The sequence below is a fragment of the Callionymus lyra genome, chromosome 14 (assembly GCF_982586985.1).
Source record: "Callionymus lyra chromosome 14, fCalLyr1.hap1.1, whole genome shotgun sequence".
Lineage (NCBI taxonomy): Eukaryota > Metazoa > Chordata > Actinopteri > Syngnathiformes > Callionymidae > Callionymus > Callionymus lyra.
In genome coordinates, this window is record NC_141831.1 from 21,348,026 (window position 1) to 21,366,905 (window position 18,880).

The 18,880-nt window shown below is 36.6% G+C and overlaps 2 protein-coding genes across 2 annotated transcripts; both read right to left on the reverse strand.

The window, feature by feature from the left end:
- Window positions 1-398: 398 nt before the first annotated feature.
- On the reverse strand, window positions 399-6,050 carry c14h5orf15 (chromosome 14 C5orf15 homolog). Its single transcript, XM_087807983.1, has 3 exons — window positions 5,928-6,050; window positions 2,619-3,412; window positions 399-1,822 (listed from the first exon to the last, which is right to left on the reverse strand). The coding sequence occupies exons 1-3, from the start codon at window positions 6,046-6,048 to the stop codon at window positions 1,688-1,690; spliced, it is 1,050 nt and encodes a 349-aa protein (XP_087664109.1). The 5' UTR covers window positions 6,049-6,050; the 3' UTR covers window positions 399-1,687.
- A 503-nt stretch (window positions 6,051-6,553) lies between these two features.
- Window positions 6,554-13,841, reverse strand: vdac1 (voltage-dependent anion channel 1). The gene is made up of 9 exons (XM_087808277.1): window positions 13,771-13,841; window positions 11,451-11,520; window positions 10,905-10,954; window positions 10,243-10,395; window positions 10,108-10,160; window positions 9,747-9,974; window positions 8,872-9,022; window positions 8,572-8,629; window positions 6,554-7,453 (listed from the first exon to the last, which is right to left on the reverse strand). Exons 2-9 carry the CDS (start codon window positions 11,515-11,517, stop codon window positions 7,362-7,364), a joined length of 852 nt encoding a protein of 283 aa, XP_087664403.1. The 5' UTR covers window positions 11,518-11,520; window positions 13,771-13,841; the 3' UTR covers window positions 6,554-7,361.
- Window positions 13,842-18,880: the final 5,039 nt, after the last annotated feature.

Consider the following 18,880-nt stretch of genomic DNA (forward strand, 5'->3'; position numbering starts at 1 on the left):
TAATTAATATTGAAAAATGAATAATGTCGGTAACCAAGAGTATGGGTTGATGGAAGCAGCACTAGTGTGGAATCTTTAAAATTAATATATATTTTAAGATTAAACCATTTGACTTCTACAGAGAATAGAAACAAATAAAAAGTGTACATTATCTTTGATTAACTTAAATTATTTGTATAACAAGCTGGTGTATTTTTGTCGTAATATGGGCTTTTATCATTTAGGTTTAATGTAATTAAAAAATAGTATATTAAAAAATTAGGCAAAGAAATTGATTTAGCTTATTAACACTTAAGAAATAATCATTAATGTAGAAATTAATAACATTTTGGAAGACAATTAAAGAGGTTCATGGATTTATTTTTATTTTGGGGTCTAAAAATCACTCCGAGACACGACAACTTAACAAGTGTTGTGCTTTATTGGAAAAAAAAAAGAAAGCATTTTCTACAATTGATTGCAAGAGCAAGTGTTGATTCATCACCAGACACGTCCGTCCATCAGACAAGTGGACAGCAGTGCAGAAATCACATCGTCCATCAGCAGAAAAGTACCTTTTTTTTTCGCGGGGACAGGACAGCTGAAGACAACGGGTCATTTACCTCGCAGGAATGTGACGGCGACGAAGAATACAAACACCCTCGACGGACGTGTTGGATGAGAATAAGAAAACACTTTTGTGCAAGAAAAGTCCATCAAGGTTCAGAGACGAGGTTAACTCTGAATGTATTGAACAAGCGACGCCAATAAAAACTTCATCGAAGTCAAAAAACAAAAGAGCCCTGACCAGGGCGAGAGCAGACACTAATCATCAAGTTAAAGGTCACTAGAAAAACATTCCCCCTAAAGAGTAGTCGGATTAGTAGTCAAGCCTGCAGACGTCTATGGACAGGGAATCGTGAAACTTTGTCAAGCTGCACAATTTTTAACTTAAAAATTGCTCAAGTCGTTTTAGATTTAAGTCGTTGAGCAGATAAAAAATATAATATTTCAGGGGCTCAAAATGTTTTGAGAAGAGAATGAATGTCTACAACGCCACCTGCAGGTTGCAGTACATTCTCAGGAATATACATTAATCTACTATGAAGCAGCTAGCATTACCGGAAACGTTTGCAGATTATTGCCATTTAATCCAGATCACCAGTTCTGTCCTGAAGAGTCGTCATCTCAAGCCGATACAATATTTAAACGTAATGATGTCGTTCTCATAAGCCTTGTTTTCAACATTAAAATGGTTAAATTTAGCGCCCTCTAGCGCACATACATGGCAGATATTTTTTGGTAAAAATGGAAAAAATGACTCAGCTTCTTTTGTATCCAAACTGAGCCTCAGATATGCATGTTTCTATCAGGTCATGACAAGACTTGCGCCGAACGATTAATCAAAACCACGTCTCAGTGACGGAAAGACAACATGTGTGAACATAAATGATAAAAGACTCTTCAGTTAAAAGAGAATATAAGTGTCTAACTACAGGAGTTAATTTGTGTGTCTCTGTTTGTCTTTAAGTATTGCTACGATCCATCGGTCACATAAACAGAGACAAAAGGCAGACTTGGAGAAAGAAAAGAAAGAAAAAATTGCTCCCCCCGGTTAATCGTTTATAAAAAAATAAGAATTGAAATATTATGACAAATATAACTCGACCCAGTTCTTGATTATTACTCTTGAGTTATCGACCCAGAATCAAAAAATGTAATCCCGGGTCATTTTGAGCGAGGGCATGGCTTCGTTTACGTTCTGGTCCAACCGATGATACTCGATGGTGTCGCGGGAACAGAGACTGTCCTTCCAGCGTCGACTCTGAGCCAGGAGAAAGATCTAAGAGAGGGAGAGTTAATGGAAGGTTATTAAAGGGTTATAAAGTGTAATAAAGGCTGAGAGAAACAGAGCGACAGCAACACAAACTTCTTATTCTGTTGAAATTCAATTAATGAAGCACAATCTTCTTAAATAGTTGGAGCTTGATTACAGAATTAAAAGGATTCAGTATTGAATCAGGACAAGTTTAGTTTGAACTATTTGTGTGAATTTTAAAATGCATCTCTGAGTTCTCTTGGAGGGGGTGAGACTAATAGAGTCGTGTTGAAAAATAATAATAATAAGCACAAGTCAGAGAGTGTCCGAGTTATAATATAAGATATTATTTTCTCAGTCCTACTTAGAGCAGTACAAACAGAAGCACAAAAGAAAATGAATACAAAGTATTGTTAAATAAAAACATTCATATGGCTTTAGATTATGGTGAAGATGTAGTGGAGATATTAACAGGGACAGAAGTTATTTTTAATATAGTAGAAGGCTAATTTGATCATCAAAATCCTTGCAAAAAGCAATTTACCTTCAAGACCTGAATAACTTGAATTGTCAACTGACAGAAAATATCATTAAAAAAAGTCCAATAGTAGAATTATGTTCTTTATATACATAAAATAGTTCTACTTATAGAACTATTACCATCTCATTTGATTTAAGATTCATCTTTTCTATTTAAACTGTTATTACACAGTAATAAACTATGTAAAGTTTAATAACTCCACAAATAAAAATTCAACAATTTCACAGCCACAAAAATCAATGTAGAGCCAGTAAAAAAAAAAAGAGTTGAAAGACTCACCTTCCTCTTGTTGTGGTAGGCGATGTAGACGATGGCCACCAGGAAAGCAAGTATGACCAGATGGAAGAAGAAGTGCGAGTCTTGATCGTCACTGTTGTAGATGTTGGGTCCCCTGGAAACCCCAGAGTTTTCGCTCACATCTGAAAGCGGTGGTTGGCGAACAACAGACTCTTTGCCTTCGATGATGCGATTCAGCGAGTACTCGTTGTTGTTGTTGGCGAGGCCTTCGTCCGAATAGTCGTCGTTGTCGTCAGCCCCGTCCAGGTATTCGTCAACCAGGTCTATCGGCGGGATGGGTTCCCTGTCGGAGATGGGCTCGCCGTTCTGAGCCATGGACGGGCTCTTGGCATCGAATATGACGCCGTCGTGGTCAGTGGTGTCCGTGTTGGCGGTGTCAAACACAGTGACGGCACCGTCGGTGGTTTGGGCAGGAGCGTTTGTCGCTTTCACCTCAACCGGATCTGGTTTTAAGACGTCTATGCTGACTGGATTTGGCTTTAAAGCACTCTCAGAGATGTCGCTCTTGGTGATGGTTTGAACCTTCTTATCCACTTGGATGGGTTCAGGTTCAATAGCAGTGGTGTGGTTGCTTTTTGAACCATCTGCTACCGAGGCCACGGTTGAGGTTGTCACGGTCACAGCGGTGGGGGTGTCGGGCGCTGCTTTTAACGGTGTGTTGGGAGTTGACGTAGTAAGCTGTTGTGGGGCTTGTTTCATGACGACTTGATCCTTATTTACAGTGGTTGAAGGAGTAACCTGGGATCCACCTCCATCTTGGCTGACAGTTGGCAATGCTAGAAAAAAAATATAGAGGAAGACAATTGATTTAATGTGTCAGTAAATAGATATTATTGTTCAAATATAACAATGTTGAACGTGTTACCATCTAAACCAACCCGGCAACAAATGTTTTTCTAATGTTTAGTCACAAGGGAGGCTGCAATTAAATAGGTTTCTGTTGTTCCATTGTTGCTAACAACTTCTCTTCCCCTGAGTTTTAATCTCAAGACATGTGCGCAGTCACACCTTAATGCCGCCCAAACCACTTTCTTTGGCGTCTGTGGTGAGAGAGGAGAAAGAGTGGCGAAATTTAATCCACTTCCTTGAACAGAAAGCATTCTTCAGGAGTGACTGCAAAGACGTGTTTCCTTACATGGCAACAATGTTCACTTGTTCCTTCATTAAATGGAATAAAAAAAAATGATAAAGGGAATGTGACCAGGGCGAGAAAGGGATCTGTGACAGATAAGAGTCGGCCACAGTGACACTGAAACTTCATAGATCAGTAGTGAGACCTGTAATGTTTTGTGTTTTTGCGACAACACACAAGAATTGACAGAGTTTAAAGAAATCAAAAGTGCTCAGGCTGTTATCAGGGGACAGAGAAGACGACGATAGGATGAAATCAGTCCGATAGTTCATTATCTTGCTGTAATGTAGACGTTTAAAAGTAATTATGTAACCAGGACCCTTCCTCAGACAATAAGCAGGAGAGAAGAAGAAAAATAAAGCCTGTAACAAATTTTTTAATTTAATTTAAATTGATATATGCGTATTTCAAGTGGGCAGAACGAAGGACATCTTGTATAAGACTGTTTTTTTCAATTCAATCACTGAACTGGAATGACAATAAAATATCATAAAGCCATCATACAGCGACAAACATTAGGATTGCCTTTAATGACGGCCATTTTTTATTTATAATCCCAGCATGTATTTTAATTCTGTCATGACTGCGATTGCAAAATAACAATTATTGTTTTTTAAAAAAAATGTGTTAAAAGTTAAAGTAACAAGCTACATTGAATATATATTGATATTAATATTATTTGGTTTATCTAATCTGGTCGTCAATAGGCAATATGTCAATATTTAACTTGAGCTCTAGGGAATTTCTAAAGCCTAAAAAAGCAGCTCGCTCTCGCCCCGTCCTTCTGAATCAATGTTTCCATTTAGCAACGTCATTTTTATCCGGTGGGGGTCTGAGGTGTTGCTGAAGGAGGGATGACAGAGAACACTCAGGACCGAAAAAATGAAGTCCCTGCACGAAGAAAGGGACTATTCATACACATGGGCCGGGCATAAACGTTCTCGGAACAGGAGATCTCTGTGCTCGAAAGGATTTTCTCTGCAGAGAAGAACTTCAGCCACAAATAAGTTTGCATTTTAAGAGAAGTCAATTGTATTTAAGTATCGAATAAGAATGATGTCAAACTAATTTAAGTTTTGGCTCTGTCTTTATTATTCGGTTGTTGTCCAATATTCAAGTTAGCATGTTTATTTTTGGTAGTGTAATAGTACACAAGTGAGTTGAGGCACGGATGTTAATGGTTAAATATATACAATATAATTATGTAAAGACTTTTAAATCAACTTCAGGTATTCCCACAAATATTTCGGTAAAAAAAATGACTTAAGTTTGACCTCGTACAAGTTACAGACTGTCATAAAGTAGATATTATCTGTTGGGGGGCCACTGTTTAAAGGGTCGACTTCAAAAGGGGTCCATTAACGTTTTAAAGTGCTTCAGGCCGACAGATATACGACAAGAACATCTGGACTACAAGATTCCCACAAGTCACTCTTGTATCACCGACTCTTGAGTTATCAGAGTGACTCAATTGAGCGAAATAAAGGAATAAAAATGTTCTCTTTAACAAACGTACGAATCACTCATAATGTTTTACTCTGGTCTAGCTTACTTACTTTTAATTTCAATTGTGTTAACTCCTCATATGTAAGTAATTAAGTAAGTAATTAATTTTTATTTATATAGCGCTTTTCCAGACCAGGGTCACAAAGCGCTTAAACAATCAAAACAATATTCAATAAAGTATATATTTTAAAGATCAAGACAAAACTGATAACACAACAGGAGTTCCAGAAAAGCAAGGAAAAGCCTGAACAAATAAAAACGTCTTAAGATGTTTCTTAAAGGAGTCAGTAGTTCCATCCCTCTATGATAATAATAACAATTCACTTTAAATTCAAATACATTTGTGTTTTTGCTATGAAGAAAGTTACAGATTATTTAAAATAAACACATTATCTCTTTTGTTTTAATTGTTTAAGTTTTTGCCTTGTTGCAATACAACAAAATATGAGGAACTAGTTGTGTTGTTCATTAAACCGAGGTGTGACGTTGAGAACAACGTTAGTTTCGCGTCGTGATTTCCAAACACAATGACATCCTGTCAGCCTGGAGCTCACCTGACGTGTTAGCCGATTAGCTTCCGCATCTAGCGTTCCCTTTCTGTTTGGCTATCGAGACCGAAAACAGGTCAAATACGAGCTACAATTTAATCATACCTTTGAGTGTGACGTTCACTGGAGCTGACACGCACGGCGATGCCAAAAAGTGGAACAAAACGAGGGAAGTGAGGGCAAAAATGTTTACAGTGCTACGACTCGGCACTTTCAGCAACGCCATGTTGGAACGTAAGTGCGTGAAGTGGGCGTGACCGGAAGAGATACACGTAGTGACGTGAGCAGACGGGGGAGGAGCTACATACACGCATCATATCTTGAAAATATTATGTAAAATAGTTTTTGTTTAAATCTGTGGCAAACTTACTAATACAAATCATATGTTATTAAAGTAGTTTGGCAAATGTTGTTTAATTTTTTTTTTAATTTAGCTCAATTTGCAGGACATTACAGTACATTCTCACTCAGGATCCAATTTCAAGCGACAGTAAGAAACTTTTATGAACTCGTTTCAAGAACGAGTACTGTTAAAAAGTGAAAGTGATGAATAAAAGGTTTGCCGACCAAACATTTTGAAAATATTTTAGTCTTGCTACATCTAATTTTAACACATTAAACCATATTTCATTACAATATATTAACAAAGAATGAATCGTATCATATGGCATTTAAAAAACATTTAAGCATTTAAGACTATGATATATTATAGTGAACAAAGACGCAGAAGAACAGGTTCAATTTCTTTTTATTAAGATCAGATCATGACAATACTGTCATAAACACAAAGCATGATTCCCATAACCAGCTGTGGAAGACGGCCATATCCTGCCCACTACATTTCCAACTCTGTCCATGCTTTGATGGAGGAAAGAACTCGTTCTCATTCATAAATTCTGTGTACATTTGTTTGACCTCTTTTGTAAGACTTCACATGTGTAATAAACTATTCAAGACTTTTAATATTTATTTAAGCTATATGTAAGAAAAAATAATTCACACCATATGCACAGACACAAAAGACAAGTGAGACAGTAACAGAATGTTCTAGTGGGAATGAAGTGACTCTCTGGGCTGCCGACTACTGCATACACCAAGGGTAGATTTATTTTCTTAGAATTAAATATTGAATGACATATAAAGGAACATTTCACCGCTACGGTGAAATGACATGACCCTTTGCTCAGAATCCCTTTTTCCAAATCTGCATCTGTGCACAGAGACAACTTAAAGCATGGTGGAGTGTGTAGTGTTGAGAGAAGCTGACGAGACGGTACTCGGGGCTACAGGTCCTTTTGCGACATACACAATTCAAAATCCCTGTTGGAGAGTCGTGTTCTGAATTGGGCTCAACGTTTCTTGATCCTTCACATGTAGTGGATCGCCACATTCCACGTGGATGCTGCCTCCTGCTGAAGCACATCGAGGGGAGACGAGGGTGTCGTGGGGGGCAGACTAATCAAGACCTGGAATATTTTTTAATGGTAAGGGAATGCATGTGTGCTCGGAGGTCTCCAAAGTGTTTCCGTCGTTTCCCCGCTATGCCTCGAACTCCAGGCCCAGACCAAGTTTGTGGCCGCCGGCGTTGATGTTCTTGCCATCGAGAAGAGCCGACAGGGTCAGCTTGATGCCTGGAGAGAATTAAACAAAGGTATGTTTGATACTCGAGGATAAGATCCATGTAATTCACCTGCATCATTACAGATCACTTCTTGGATAAAAAAAATATTTCTGTGTGTCATTTAATTAATTCCATACAGATTTTGATTCCTCTCTAATAAAATAATGGATATTACAGCAACAATGAATGACATATAATGATTGGTTTTAATATCAAACGGTCATAACTCACGAGTAAATCCATATGGTCATTTTTTAATAATGCTCCTCATCATGAAATTCGACACGATTAGAAAATAGAAAGTCCTAAGAGACTATGATGTTACAAGAAAGATCAAAACAAGAGTCCGACACACCAAGAGCCTTTTTTCCCCCTTTGTGAACAAATGTTCACCAAGAAAAATGCCAACATTGCAGTTCAACTATTCGGAAGGTAGATGGGGCCAAAAACACCATTTTAAATCCTATGGCTTTGGTATTAACATACAAAAAAACAATACAAAAATAAATTGCATTTTGAATCCCTATAAAATATTGATATACATGCAACTAGTGATGCATTAAGGAAAAGCAGGGCTCCGCCAAAATGTAACATACTGTAGAAAACCAGTGTTATAAGAATTTAAGTGATCAAAATGTTTCCCTCACAAGCCTGTGCCTCATGACTGATAAAACCTGTGCATCATTACTGATAAAACCACATACCATGATGTTTAATCAACAAACTGTAGATGGTTCTTGTCTTATTTTTGCCAAACGAAGATCAACTCCCGCCAACGCGTGTGCCCATTCTAATCATCGTATCTGTAAACCTGTTCCAGCCTGTTTGTGGCTGACGTAGCTGTGAAACTAAATAAAAAGCTTGAGGGAGCCACAGATTGTTGGTGTTCACGGAAGTTTTCCCTCATTCTCCCAACAACCATTAACAAATAAAGACAGTTTTAGTTCATCTTGAAAAGGAAAATACAGTGCTGGGCGTCAAAGTAAAACAGTGAAGTTTTAATGCATTGACCTACTCGTACAATTAATGCATTCAATAAATAGATGCAACCCATTTTAGTGAACTTCAGAGGCTCACAGACGTGTAGCTATATGTCGTTAACGCTGTTTTTAATGGTTGAGCACTCACCAGGTTTAAGCGTCTGGGTGTATCCGAGACCCACAAGACTGGAGTTGTTCACTTTGGCCTGAGAATGACATGGAAAAAAATTAATTATAATTAAATACATCAACACCAATACTCATTTGTGGCCAGCTAAACGTGTTGAAACATATGGGATTATGGATTATTTGGTTCTGGCTGCATTAAATCCATAATAAAACTAAAAGTGTTTCATTCATGTCCATTTCATTATTACATTCACATTTCTCTTCCGTTATATTGTTCGTTTTCTATTCTAAAGTCAGATTGATTTCTGCCACCACTTACAGAGAAGGACGCGTCAGGATCAATCTGGTACTTGGCTGCAATGCCAAAGCGGGTGTTGCTGTTGCCGGCGGTCCAAGCCAGATTGACAGCTGTCTCCAGTTTGTCGTTCACCTTCTGATAGATGGAGCCGCCGAACTCTGTGCCGTCATTTCTGCGAAGAAGCAAAACAATTGGTTCAAATATGTGCATCAGACATTCACACTGGACTTCCTTTTGTAAACAAGCGACAGATTCACGCCTCGCAGTCTAGACCTGGTTAAAGGCGCTTCGTCAGGGGCACAGTGGGGGGAGCTAAGACCTCATTGACAGCAAATCCCATCACAGAGGTGTAAAAATAACTGGCTGACACCTTGATGCAGGAAGAGAGCCAAGCAACGGGTCAGCTACTTGAACAATGTCAAGGCTGCCATCAGGTCAATTTTACTGGCATCATGGGACGAAAAGCCGAAAACAACAATTGACTTGGAAAAAGTAAGTGACAGAAAGTTACTTCAGTCTGATAGCAGGACTGAATAATTCATTGTACCATGGCAGACACGCCCTTAAATAAAGAGGTGTACAAACATGTCTGCGAATGCTTTTCCTCTGATTAAAAAACAGTTAAGCCTGATTATTCACATTTACTTGCAACATGTAAACAATCTGATGCGAGTCCATCTATCCATCTATCTAGAAATGATAAAATGACTTAAAAATATACAATATTCTAAAGCATTACTTACTTGTCTTTCACTCATTTATGATTAATAAACAAGTCCAATAAAACAGGTTCAAATAAATTGTAATACACTTCCGAACAAACATTCTTCTCTGCATAACCAGGATTATAAGAAGTCTTATTCGTTTTTAATCAAAACTTGCAAATTAATTCTTACACATTTGTGTGGAGCTGGAACTCGTCCGTCTTGTATCCGACGGCGAAATTGCTCTGGGTGATCCTGTTCCTGCCGGCCTCGAAGGTCATTTGGTAACCGGCGAGCCAGCCCTCGTATCCCACCACGGCCACTCCGTGGATGGCCGTGCCGTTGATGTCGTAGTTGACGTCGCAGCCGAGGTTGATGTGGTCGCACTTGTAGGCCGTCTTGATTTTGCCACCCTTCTTCCTGAAATGTTAAAAAAAAAAGATCAAATGAGCAACCAAAATGTAATTTGTTGTAGTCGGAAATCATTTCAAATTTCGAATTTCCACACGTTAAATAAATTCAGTGAGAATAAAAAAAAAAAAAGATTACTCACCCAGTGTTTGGTGAGAAGGAGGAATCGAACGTCAACTTTAGTCCCTTAGCAACCTATAATTATAGTGACAATTGTTTAACATCGCAGCAATAGTATTGATGATTTTTTGTATTTCAAAACTCTTTGCGTTTATACCTGGTCCTCAATAGTGATCTCGGTCCCGAGGGTGTTATCAGTGTTCCACTTCTCCGTGAATGTCAACCCATGCTCTGCCCACTGGTACTTGGTCTCCAGAGATCCAGCCACCTTGCTGGTCTCGGTGTTAGCAGAACCTTTGCTCCTGAACTCCTGCGAATACAACGTTTATTAATTTAGTTAACCCTTATATTAAATCAACACTCATTTCTAAGAGTGTATTAATAAGTGAAGCCAGGGTAAGATAGGTTTTATGGTAAACTTTGACGACACAATCATAACATGCCGACACCATAACATTCAATGACATTTCCGTGACCTCTGGCAAAACTTGGCTTTTGATGCAACATTATTTTCAACTGTGTTGGGAGAACAATGAGATTTTGGGACACATCTAATGTTGCCCTCCCTGATGACTAGCTTTAAAACTGAAGTCAAACTCTCACAGAAAAATAAAAGAAAAGTGAGTTTTAATGAAAGTTAAACTTCCACCACCTCCAGCAGCAGACAAGAGAGAGTCAGAATATAATGCAGTTCAACGGATCAGACAACTGGTCGTTTATCTACCCAACAAAAGCTGCCGGAGACTAATCTACCAGCAAGCAGCTGCCGCCTCATAAGTGGCACCTCCAATAATCTGATAATGACTACGAGCGACTTACCAGTCCATTCTCAGATTTTGTTTTCAAGTCCAGCTTGATGACTCCAAAGCCTGGAAGAAAAAAAACACAAATACATTTAGTCCAAATTCATTTTCACACTTGAATTTTACAACATAATGAGATCTAAAAAGTACATTGATTTATTATAGCACTGGGAAATATATTTTCAGAAACTACAGAACCCTTGGAATATTATTTTTATATTACATGACTTACAAAAAGTCAAAGAACAAAAAAAATAGTTCATAAACATAATGATTGATTTCCTGAGGCAAAGCATCCAGGAGCTAGTGTAGCACATTTAAGCTAATAATGTGCAGCTGACCGAGCACGTGCGTTGGCATGCTTGGGTCTCTAAGGGAAAGTGTGTTTTGTGCTTAGGATACATACAAGCAGTTTATATTTTCATCAATGTCTATATTATGTTATTAGTAAACTTTCTCCAGAAAGAAACAAGCGAATACAATTTAAAAAAAACAACAACATTATCAGATGAGTCGATACAATTTCACTGAATGGTAAAATGAGGATGTGCATGTCTCATACCATATCCCTTGGTAAAAACATCCTTGGCGGACTTTCCAAGGTCAATGTAAGTGGGAGGTACTGCCATTTTCTGCAAACAGTCACAGAACAGAGGACAAGCAGTGTAAGAAACATGAAACAATCCTTTTTCTGAGACAACCAGGCTTGACAAAAAACTTTCATTTAAAAAAGAACAAATCAATTGAGTGTTCATGAAGTGTTGTGAACGGATTTAGATTGGATGAGAGTATTTATAACCTATTTAAACATTTTTGTTCAATTTAATACTGGACAATGACATTCTTTCTCTGGGATTCGAGTTGATAATGTGCTTTTCATACCAACAGTCAAGCAACAGGATGAGGAAAGTTTTTTTATGTTCAAATCAAGAACAGATGGTTAAATGGCTTCACATAACAATGTTTTGACCAAAACGTGAGAACCCTAATTATTCCTTTTATTTTTTGGTTTACAACACACTAAGTTAAAGAGACAGAGCTGAAACTGTTTGCAGTTATGGTGAAAGCTTAAAGAAGTTAGAAAGAGCAGAGTTGCTTTGCAATCAAATTGGTTGCACACAGGTTAAAAAATAAGTCTTAAGCAATTGTCATTTCACCATCGTTACTGATACAGTTTTGTAAGTGTGCAGAATTTGCTTTTTGATAACATTCATTGGAATGTTGGTAGAAGATAGAAATGGAATTGGATTTTTGTGTAGAAGGCCATGAGCATATCCACACTTCTCCCTTAATAAGATTTTGTGGATCAAATTGGTCAAAAAAAAAAAAGACATAAAATCAGATTTAATCTACTGTAAATTTAAAGTAATTATAAAATGAAAGATACATTTTCAAGTAAAACCATTTGCTCCTTATGCAGTTATCAGGGGGGATGACGTGAACTTTGTTTAAACATCTTGTTAAGAGGAATTCCAGAAATATGGCAAGATTTGCATGTTCAGATTTTAATTAAATTTGACAATAAAAGGTAGATATAAGCACAATTCCTAGAATACAGATGTGATTGTCAGGTATAATTAAATACCAATGTGATGAGAATAGTAGTTTTGTTTTTGCATTTGTGTGTCCCAAATTATCTTAAAGAATGGTCAGTATACATCATTTTTAACTGCAACTGTGAATCATTATTATTATGAGGGCAAAAAAATAATTCCCTTAGACACAAATTTCTGTCATCCATATTTATTCTTGTAAATTTCTTGTCACAATGATCGACGACATAGTCGAATTGGGCTTCAGAAATCAAAATCTTCTTCAAATAAACCGAGGACAGTGCAGTGGGCAGTAAAATGACAATTTGTGAAGCCAAAATAATTCACACAAATGATCACCAAACATCAAAACCAAGATTTAATATAGGCGTATTCAAGTTATTCAAGTAATCAGAATACACACACACACACACCATCAATCCTGGAATGGACCAGCATTCAAGGGCAGCACATCGCCCTCTTTTTTTTTGTTTGCCACAGCAAGTCTATAGCCTCGAGCAAAGTCACCTGAGGACCTTCATCAATGAATATTACTCCACAATCATCATCATATTCATCATCATCATCATCATCAGCTCATTGAGCCAACCTTTTATCCTTACTACCTCCCAAAAATTCCCTTTTTAAATCCTGTCTGCTCTTATGGAATGTGATTAACAGACAGCAGAGTTTGCCCATAATTCCTACACTGCCTATAAACACACAGACAAATAGTATCTCAACCACTTAAGCACTGAAAGGATGCTTCACACACGAGGAGAGAGAGAGAGGTTCCTGCTGTGAGTCTAGTTTTAAAGCTTTCACCCTTGACTCCTGGCACAACTGTCAAGCTGGATGAAAGGATATGGCTACAGTTGAAACAAGACACAGTGTTGCTCATAAATGTAGCCGTATCTGCAAATGTTAACCAGTATTATTCTGTATTGACATTTGTTTTAAAGGTGTGTTTTACAAGTGTGACATTGCTAGCTAGCTAGCTAGCTAGTCTTGGCTAACAGTCAGCGTGGAGAGCAGCAGAAGGTCCAGGGATATTGACTCGGACACTGACATGAGGATACCTGCAATAACGTGTTAAAGAACTAAAGATGGGAGTTTTTTAAGCCGTTTTAGAGCAACTGCTCATCTCTGCGTTAAATGACCGCTAACAGCTAACAGTAGCATCCGGCCTAGCTAGCATCAATGGCTGCAGATTAGAGCTGTCAAAACATTCACGCTTTAAAAAAAAGAAGAAGATAAACCAAAAAAAAAGGCCAAAGTGCAATCATTAGGCAAAGAGTAATAAAGGTCATAAAAAAAACAAAGTGTCGCAATTCAACCTTTGGTTCGTACCTGTGTGTGGTGGTTCCAGTCCGGCACGAGAGGGAGCTGCTAACTGCACAAAGGGAGGAGAGAGAGAGGAGGCAGTGCTGTGGCGTCACGTAATGACGTCACGCAGGCGCCCGCCTCCCATCAGCAAAGAGTCAAAGTTTGACTTGAGCATCAAGATAAGTCAAACCCAACAACCAACGAATGGATAAATATTACCTTACGCATGGAAAGTGTGCTCGTTCTAAATAGCAGTTCGATGGAGTTGAAGCATGCATTATTAAAACTAAAACAAACAGGCGAATCATTTACTGAATATGTGTGTGTTATTATATATCCACACGAAAACGACAAACATCACAATCTGTGCAAGGTGTGCTCTCGTCTTTGTATCATCTTGAAAAACGGGTGACCTGGGTACGCATGCGCAGCTCCTGCAGTTTGCGCTGTGCGGGTGACGTCAGAGCAGGAGAGTCAATTGAATGCAGTTAATGTTACTTGACATTTTAAATGAAAGGACATATTTTTGTTTTATCAACGCCCAGATAAAAAGGAATGAGCAGCTTATAAACATGTTCATAATTCTCAGAAAATTAGATATGACATTACACAAAACACATTTTGAAAAAAGCACTCAAAATCTTTTCATCTGTGAATATAAATTTTTTTTTAAAAGAGTCTATGTCGCCTTTGTCTCTAGTTATTATATTATTTGTTTATTTTATTTTATCATAAGGTTTTTTGTTTTAATCTGGCGTGAGTGCACTTCTTGCACAAGACCAATGTATATATAATAATAATAATAATAATAATAATCTCTATCGTATGTCTTGTTTCAATTAAAAAACAAAAACATCAATTTGATGTTGGACTGTAATGTCACCTAAAACAAACCAGAAGCCAGTTGTTGTTCCTTTAGGACAAATGAGAAAATAAATAATAATTTTAATCCCATTTATCCATCATTGGATTTTTAATTTTTTTAACCCTTATTAACGTTTAAAAAATAATCAAACTAACTAAATAAGTGTGTCGTTTAAGAAGTTATATCTTCTTTAACAAGCTCTAAATCCTAATGTTGCTTTCAGAATTTATTTTGTTATTTATTTAAGAAGTTAAACTATTAATGTATCGTTTGATGTTTGTCTAAGAAACACCAGATCGAGATTCTCTTCAAGAACAAAATCATTCTAATTTTTTCCTTTAAATATTATTTAATTCAGTTACAAATGAAAGGTTGTATGAGGGTAACTATCTAGGGGGAAACGTATGAGGTTTTTGATTTCCTTTTACAACTGTAGTTTTGTTGGTTTTTTTTATATGCGACATGTTGTTGATGGAAAATGAGAACCAAGTTTTTTTTCAGACGGATTTCATAGAAATAAAACGTTGTGGTTCAGCGATGGGAACCGAGCCAAACCTAAAAGCCTTGCTTTATATCAAATAAAAAGATGTTACAAAAAAGAGTTTGGTTTCAGGTGTTTTGTAGAAACAGACAACATATGCTCTATAGTTGTGATGTCTTTGTTTTGACTGATTTATATTTCATTCTTTAAGTAACAGAGTCTTCTTCAAAATATATATATATATATAAAATGAACAATGATGTTAGTAAGATATTATGGCCACTAGGTGTCACCAATTTTACGGTTTTAGCAGAATTAAATAAATTACCTTTTCTAGTTGAGTCTGTAGAAAACTTCATTTATAATTATAATTTAAATGATCCGAAAACGACATTTTCGAGTTAGTTGTTTCATTTTTGTATTTGAAAAGCAATGGTCTGTTAAATACTGAAAGCCCAATTGCATTTATGAAGAGCATTAAGCTATTAGAAAATGAGTTACAACAAATACATAAACCTTATTAAAATCAATTCTCCGTTGATTTTCATTTTTTAAAATAATCCAAAATAACTACAACAAGCTGGATAAATCCAGATTAATTATCTATCTATTCTATAAATCTATTGTTTATTATTAATACCTTAATACCATGTTTTAATTATTAATTTAGACACATCAACATGCGTTTTGTGGTTATGTATTTTAAGGGAGTTTAATGTGGATTTACTGGTTTAATTCCCTTAAGTCTATTCGTTATTCTTTTTTTTTTTTCTACTTTACTTAACTTCTACTTTTATTGCATTTTTGCATCTTGAGTTCTTCTGAATCTGGATCTAAAAAAAGATGAATCCACATGAATATCCCTTTAATATCATATTGAAAATAAACTACATCCACATAGGGAATAATCTTTGTTTCTAATTTGACAGTGTTGACTATTAGAAAAAGTATTTATTTAAATAAGCTGCTTTTGGGAAGTGCTAACTCTAGTGTAGCGATGCACAACTGCTTACATGCTCAAGTCTGTGCAGCAAACACGAAGAGCAAACATTAATTCTTTATGGAGGATTAAGTTGGGTAGAAAACTATTTACTCGCCAGCAGGATGTTTCTCTCGCTTGACTGAATAATTAATAACTTGTTTAACTGGAGGAAGGAACTTTTTTTTCTGTGTTTTAACACACCCTGACATTTACATATTCAATCTTAAAATATTAGTATTCCTTCCATCCATCCATCCACAACTGTGAATCATTTATTTAATAAATTCATGTACGGATCGAACTTTACTAAATAACTGTTCTGCAACCTAATTATCATTTAAATATCATTAATTCATACTATCCTATATGTACTGCACCGTTAAACTATCCTTTCATCAATATATGGTTACGTCCATCTGTCCGACATGCCATTTATCCATTCCATCCATTGATCCATCTAAACTATTTATTGTTAGATAAAAAGTTTTGAATCCTTTTTTTTTGGTTTTTAAGTTTTTCTAAATATGTTTCAAGTGTACAAAATGTTTAACATGTTTTTTTCTGGCTTCCTAAACTGTGTAATTGCAAACTTCACAAAAGAAGAGACCTTGTTTTTAAACAATTTCTAGTTTCTCCTTCAAGAAATTATTAATGCACTTACTCTATTGCAAAATGGAAATTAACGCAATTTCCATCTCCATAGAAGTTCGAAGAGCTAAGGCCGATCTGGGCAAAGTGTGGCTCCTGGCCCTCTGACCTCGTCAAAAATAGTACTACAAAACTGTAGAAAGGTTTCTGATGGCTTACAATTTTATTACTAGTTCAACGCCACATATATCTTGTTTAAGATCTTTATTTGACTTTTTTTCTGGTCTTTCCTTCCTTTTGTTTGACTTTCCGATGGGATATGTTTTTACATTTATTTAAATAAATAAATCCCGTAATAACACTTATTTTTGCATTCAAAGTATTTTATTGTCAGTTTATAATTATGAAAAAATTAAATAATATAAATCAGATTAAGAATACATTTTATTTGAGAATTTCCTTTTATTTATACATTATTTTAAAGTTTTTGTTGCTTCTTTCTTTTGGTTTGATGGCCCCATATAGTTCAGAGAGATACCTTTTCATTATCAAACCAATCATCACAGAAAATATACAAACAATACGTCGAAATGTTACGTTGTGCTGTTTTAACTTACGATCTTTATCATGAATATTGTTCATTGATTTTCTTTTTCATTCTTTTTGCAAGTTATTGTCAATTATTATTTAGACATATTCGGGTGTTTCAGGACTTCTGTTCACGTGGAATACATTGTAACAAGATGTATTTTAATCCTATTTGTTAACAAAAGACAGTGAACAAAGTGGAGACATCACCATTTGAACATTTTCCACAGCTTGTTCTAGTTAAACACATTCAACTTTTGTCCCTGCTGCTAATTAAGAAGTTTCCATTCATGTTTCATATCCTGGCACAGTTGGCCAAAGATCCTCTCCCGACATCTACAACTTGTTTGTTGTAATCTCCAGATCCTCCTGCAGTCATATGTGGATGCGCAGCTTTCATCCCTGTGAGCATCAAAGACGGCGCAGCGCCGACTTCAAACGCTCGTCACCAAGTGCCAGTCAAAGTCGCTTCTGAAGACAACAAACACGGCAGCATGTTAATCAGCCGCGCCGCAGTCAGAAGAGTAAATACCAGCAATGGCAAACAGATGTTGGGATGCGGAGCATGTGGCTGGATGTGAGTGTCGCCTTTGTCTCTGTGGATGGATGTGGCGGGTCACACCGAGGGCACTGCCCTCCGCTGCCTGCAACCAGTTCCTCCTCTGATCGGGGGCACGAGGGTAGCTTACGCCAAGAGACTCACACTTCCCTCCCTACAGATGCAACAGCTCCTGAGGGGGAATTCCGAGGTGTTCCCAAGTCACCTTCTTCACATGCCAACAGCAGGCAGGGGCCCAAGAGCTGAGGTGACAAGATGCAGCGTCACCTCAGATGGCTTTTCAGAGGATCATCTCCACGGATCGTTCATCAGCTGGAAGAACAACATCGTGGATACAAGCTTTAGACAAGTCTTGACTCTTCCTGGAGAGACTCAAAATACAACCACTCTTGCTACATTAGAAGCCGTTTAAGGCGTAAATATTGCTCAATAAATCTACCATCCATGGACATCCCATCATTTTAATCCACTAGTTTCCTCTTTTTTCATACTCGCACAGAGCACTATTATCTGGCAGTGATGTGTTGAATAATCAGAAAAATTTCAACATTAAAAGAAGCATTTTTTAAATTACATTAAATAGAAGCATTAAATGTATAAAAGTATTCATGTTATTATTACTCATTTAAAACAATCCATATAGATGTATAATTGTAAAAATAAAAGAACCTACTGAAAAATAAAATCTTTCTTCACCATCCTCTTCATCATCAGCATCATCTTCATCATCAGCATCATCTCAACATCCTGATGAACAAGATGATAAACACTTTTTTTTTACAGATTTCTTTGTGTTGGGGCTTAATCTTGATCCTCATGTTTAATGATACAATAGAACTTACTTTACAATTCCTTTCTCCTTTTTTTATCTATGTTATCCATGCATGTGTCATCCATTATGAACTCCTTTAATACATTTAACAAATCAGTGTCTCAGTAAACAACATTCAGCTTCATGTAATGAAATTTATCTAATTTATTCATAATTAATTAATACGACCACTTGTTAATTATTTAATTGTTTCATCCCACTTCAGGTACAATTTTATATAATCTAATTTAAATGTATTT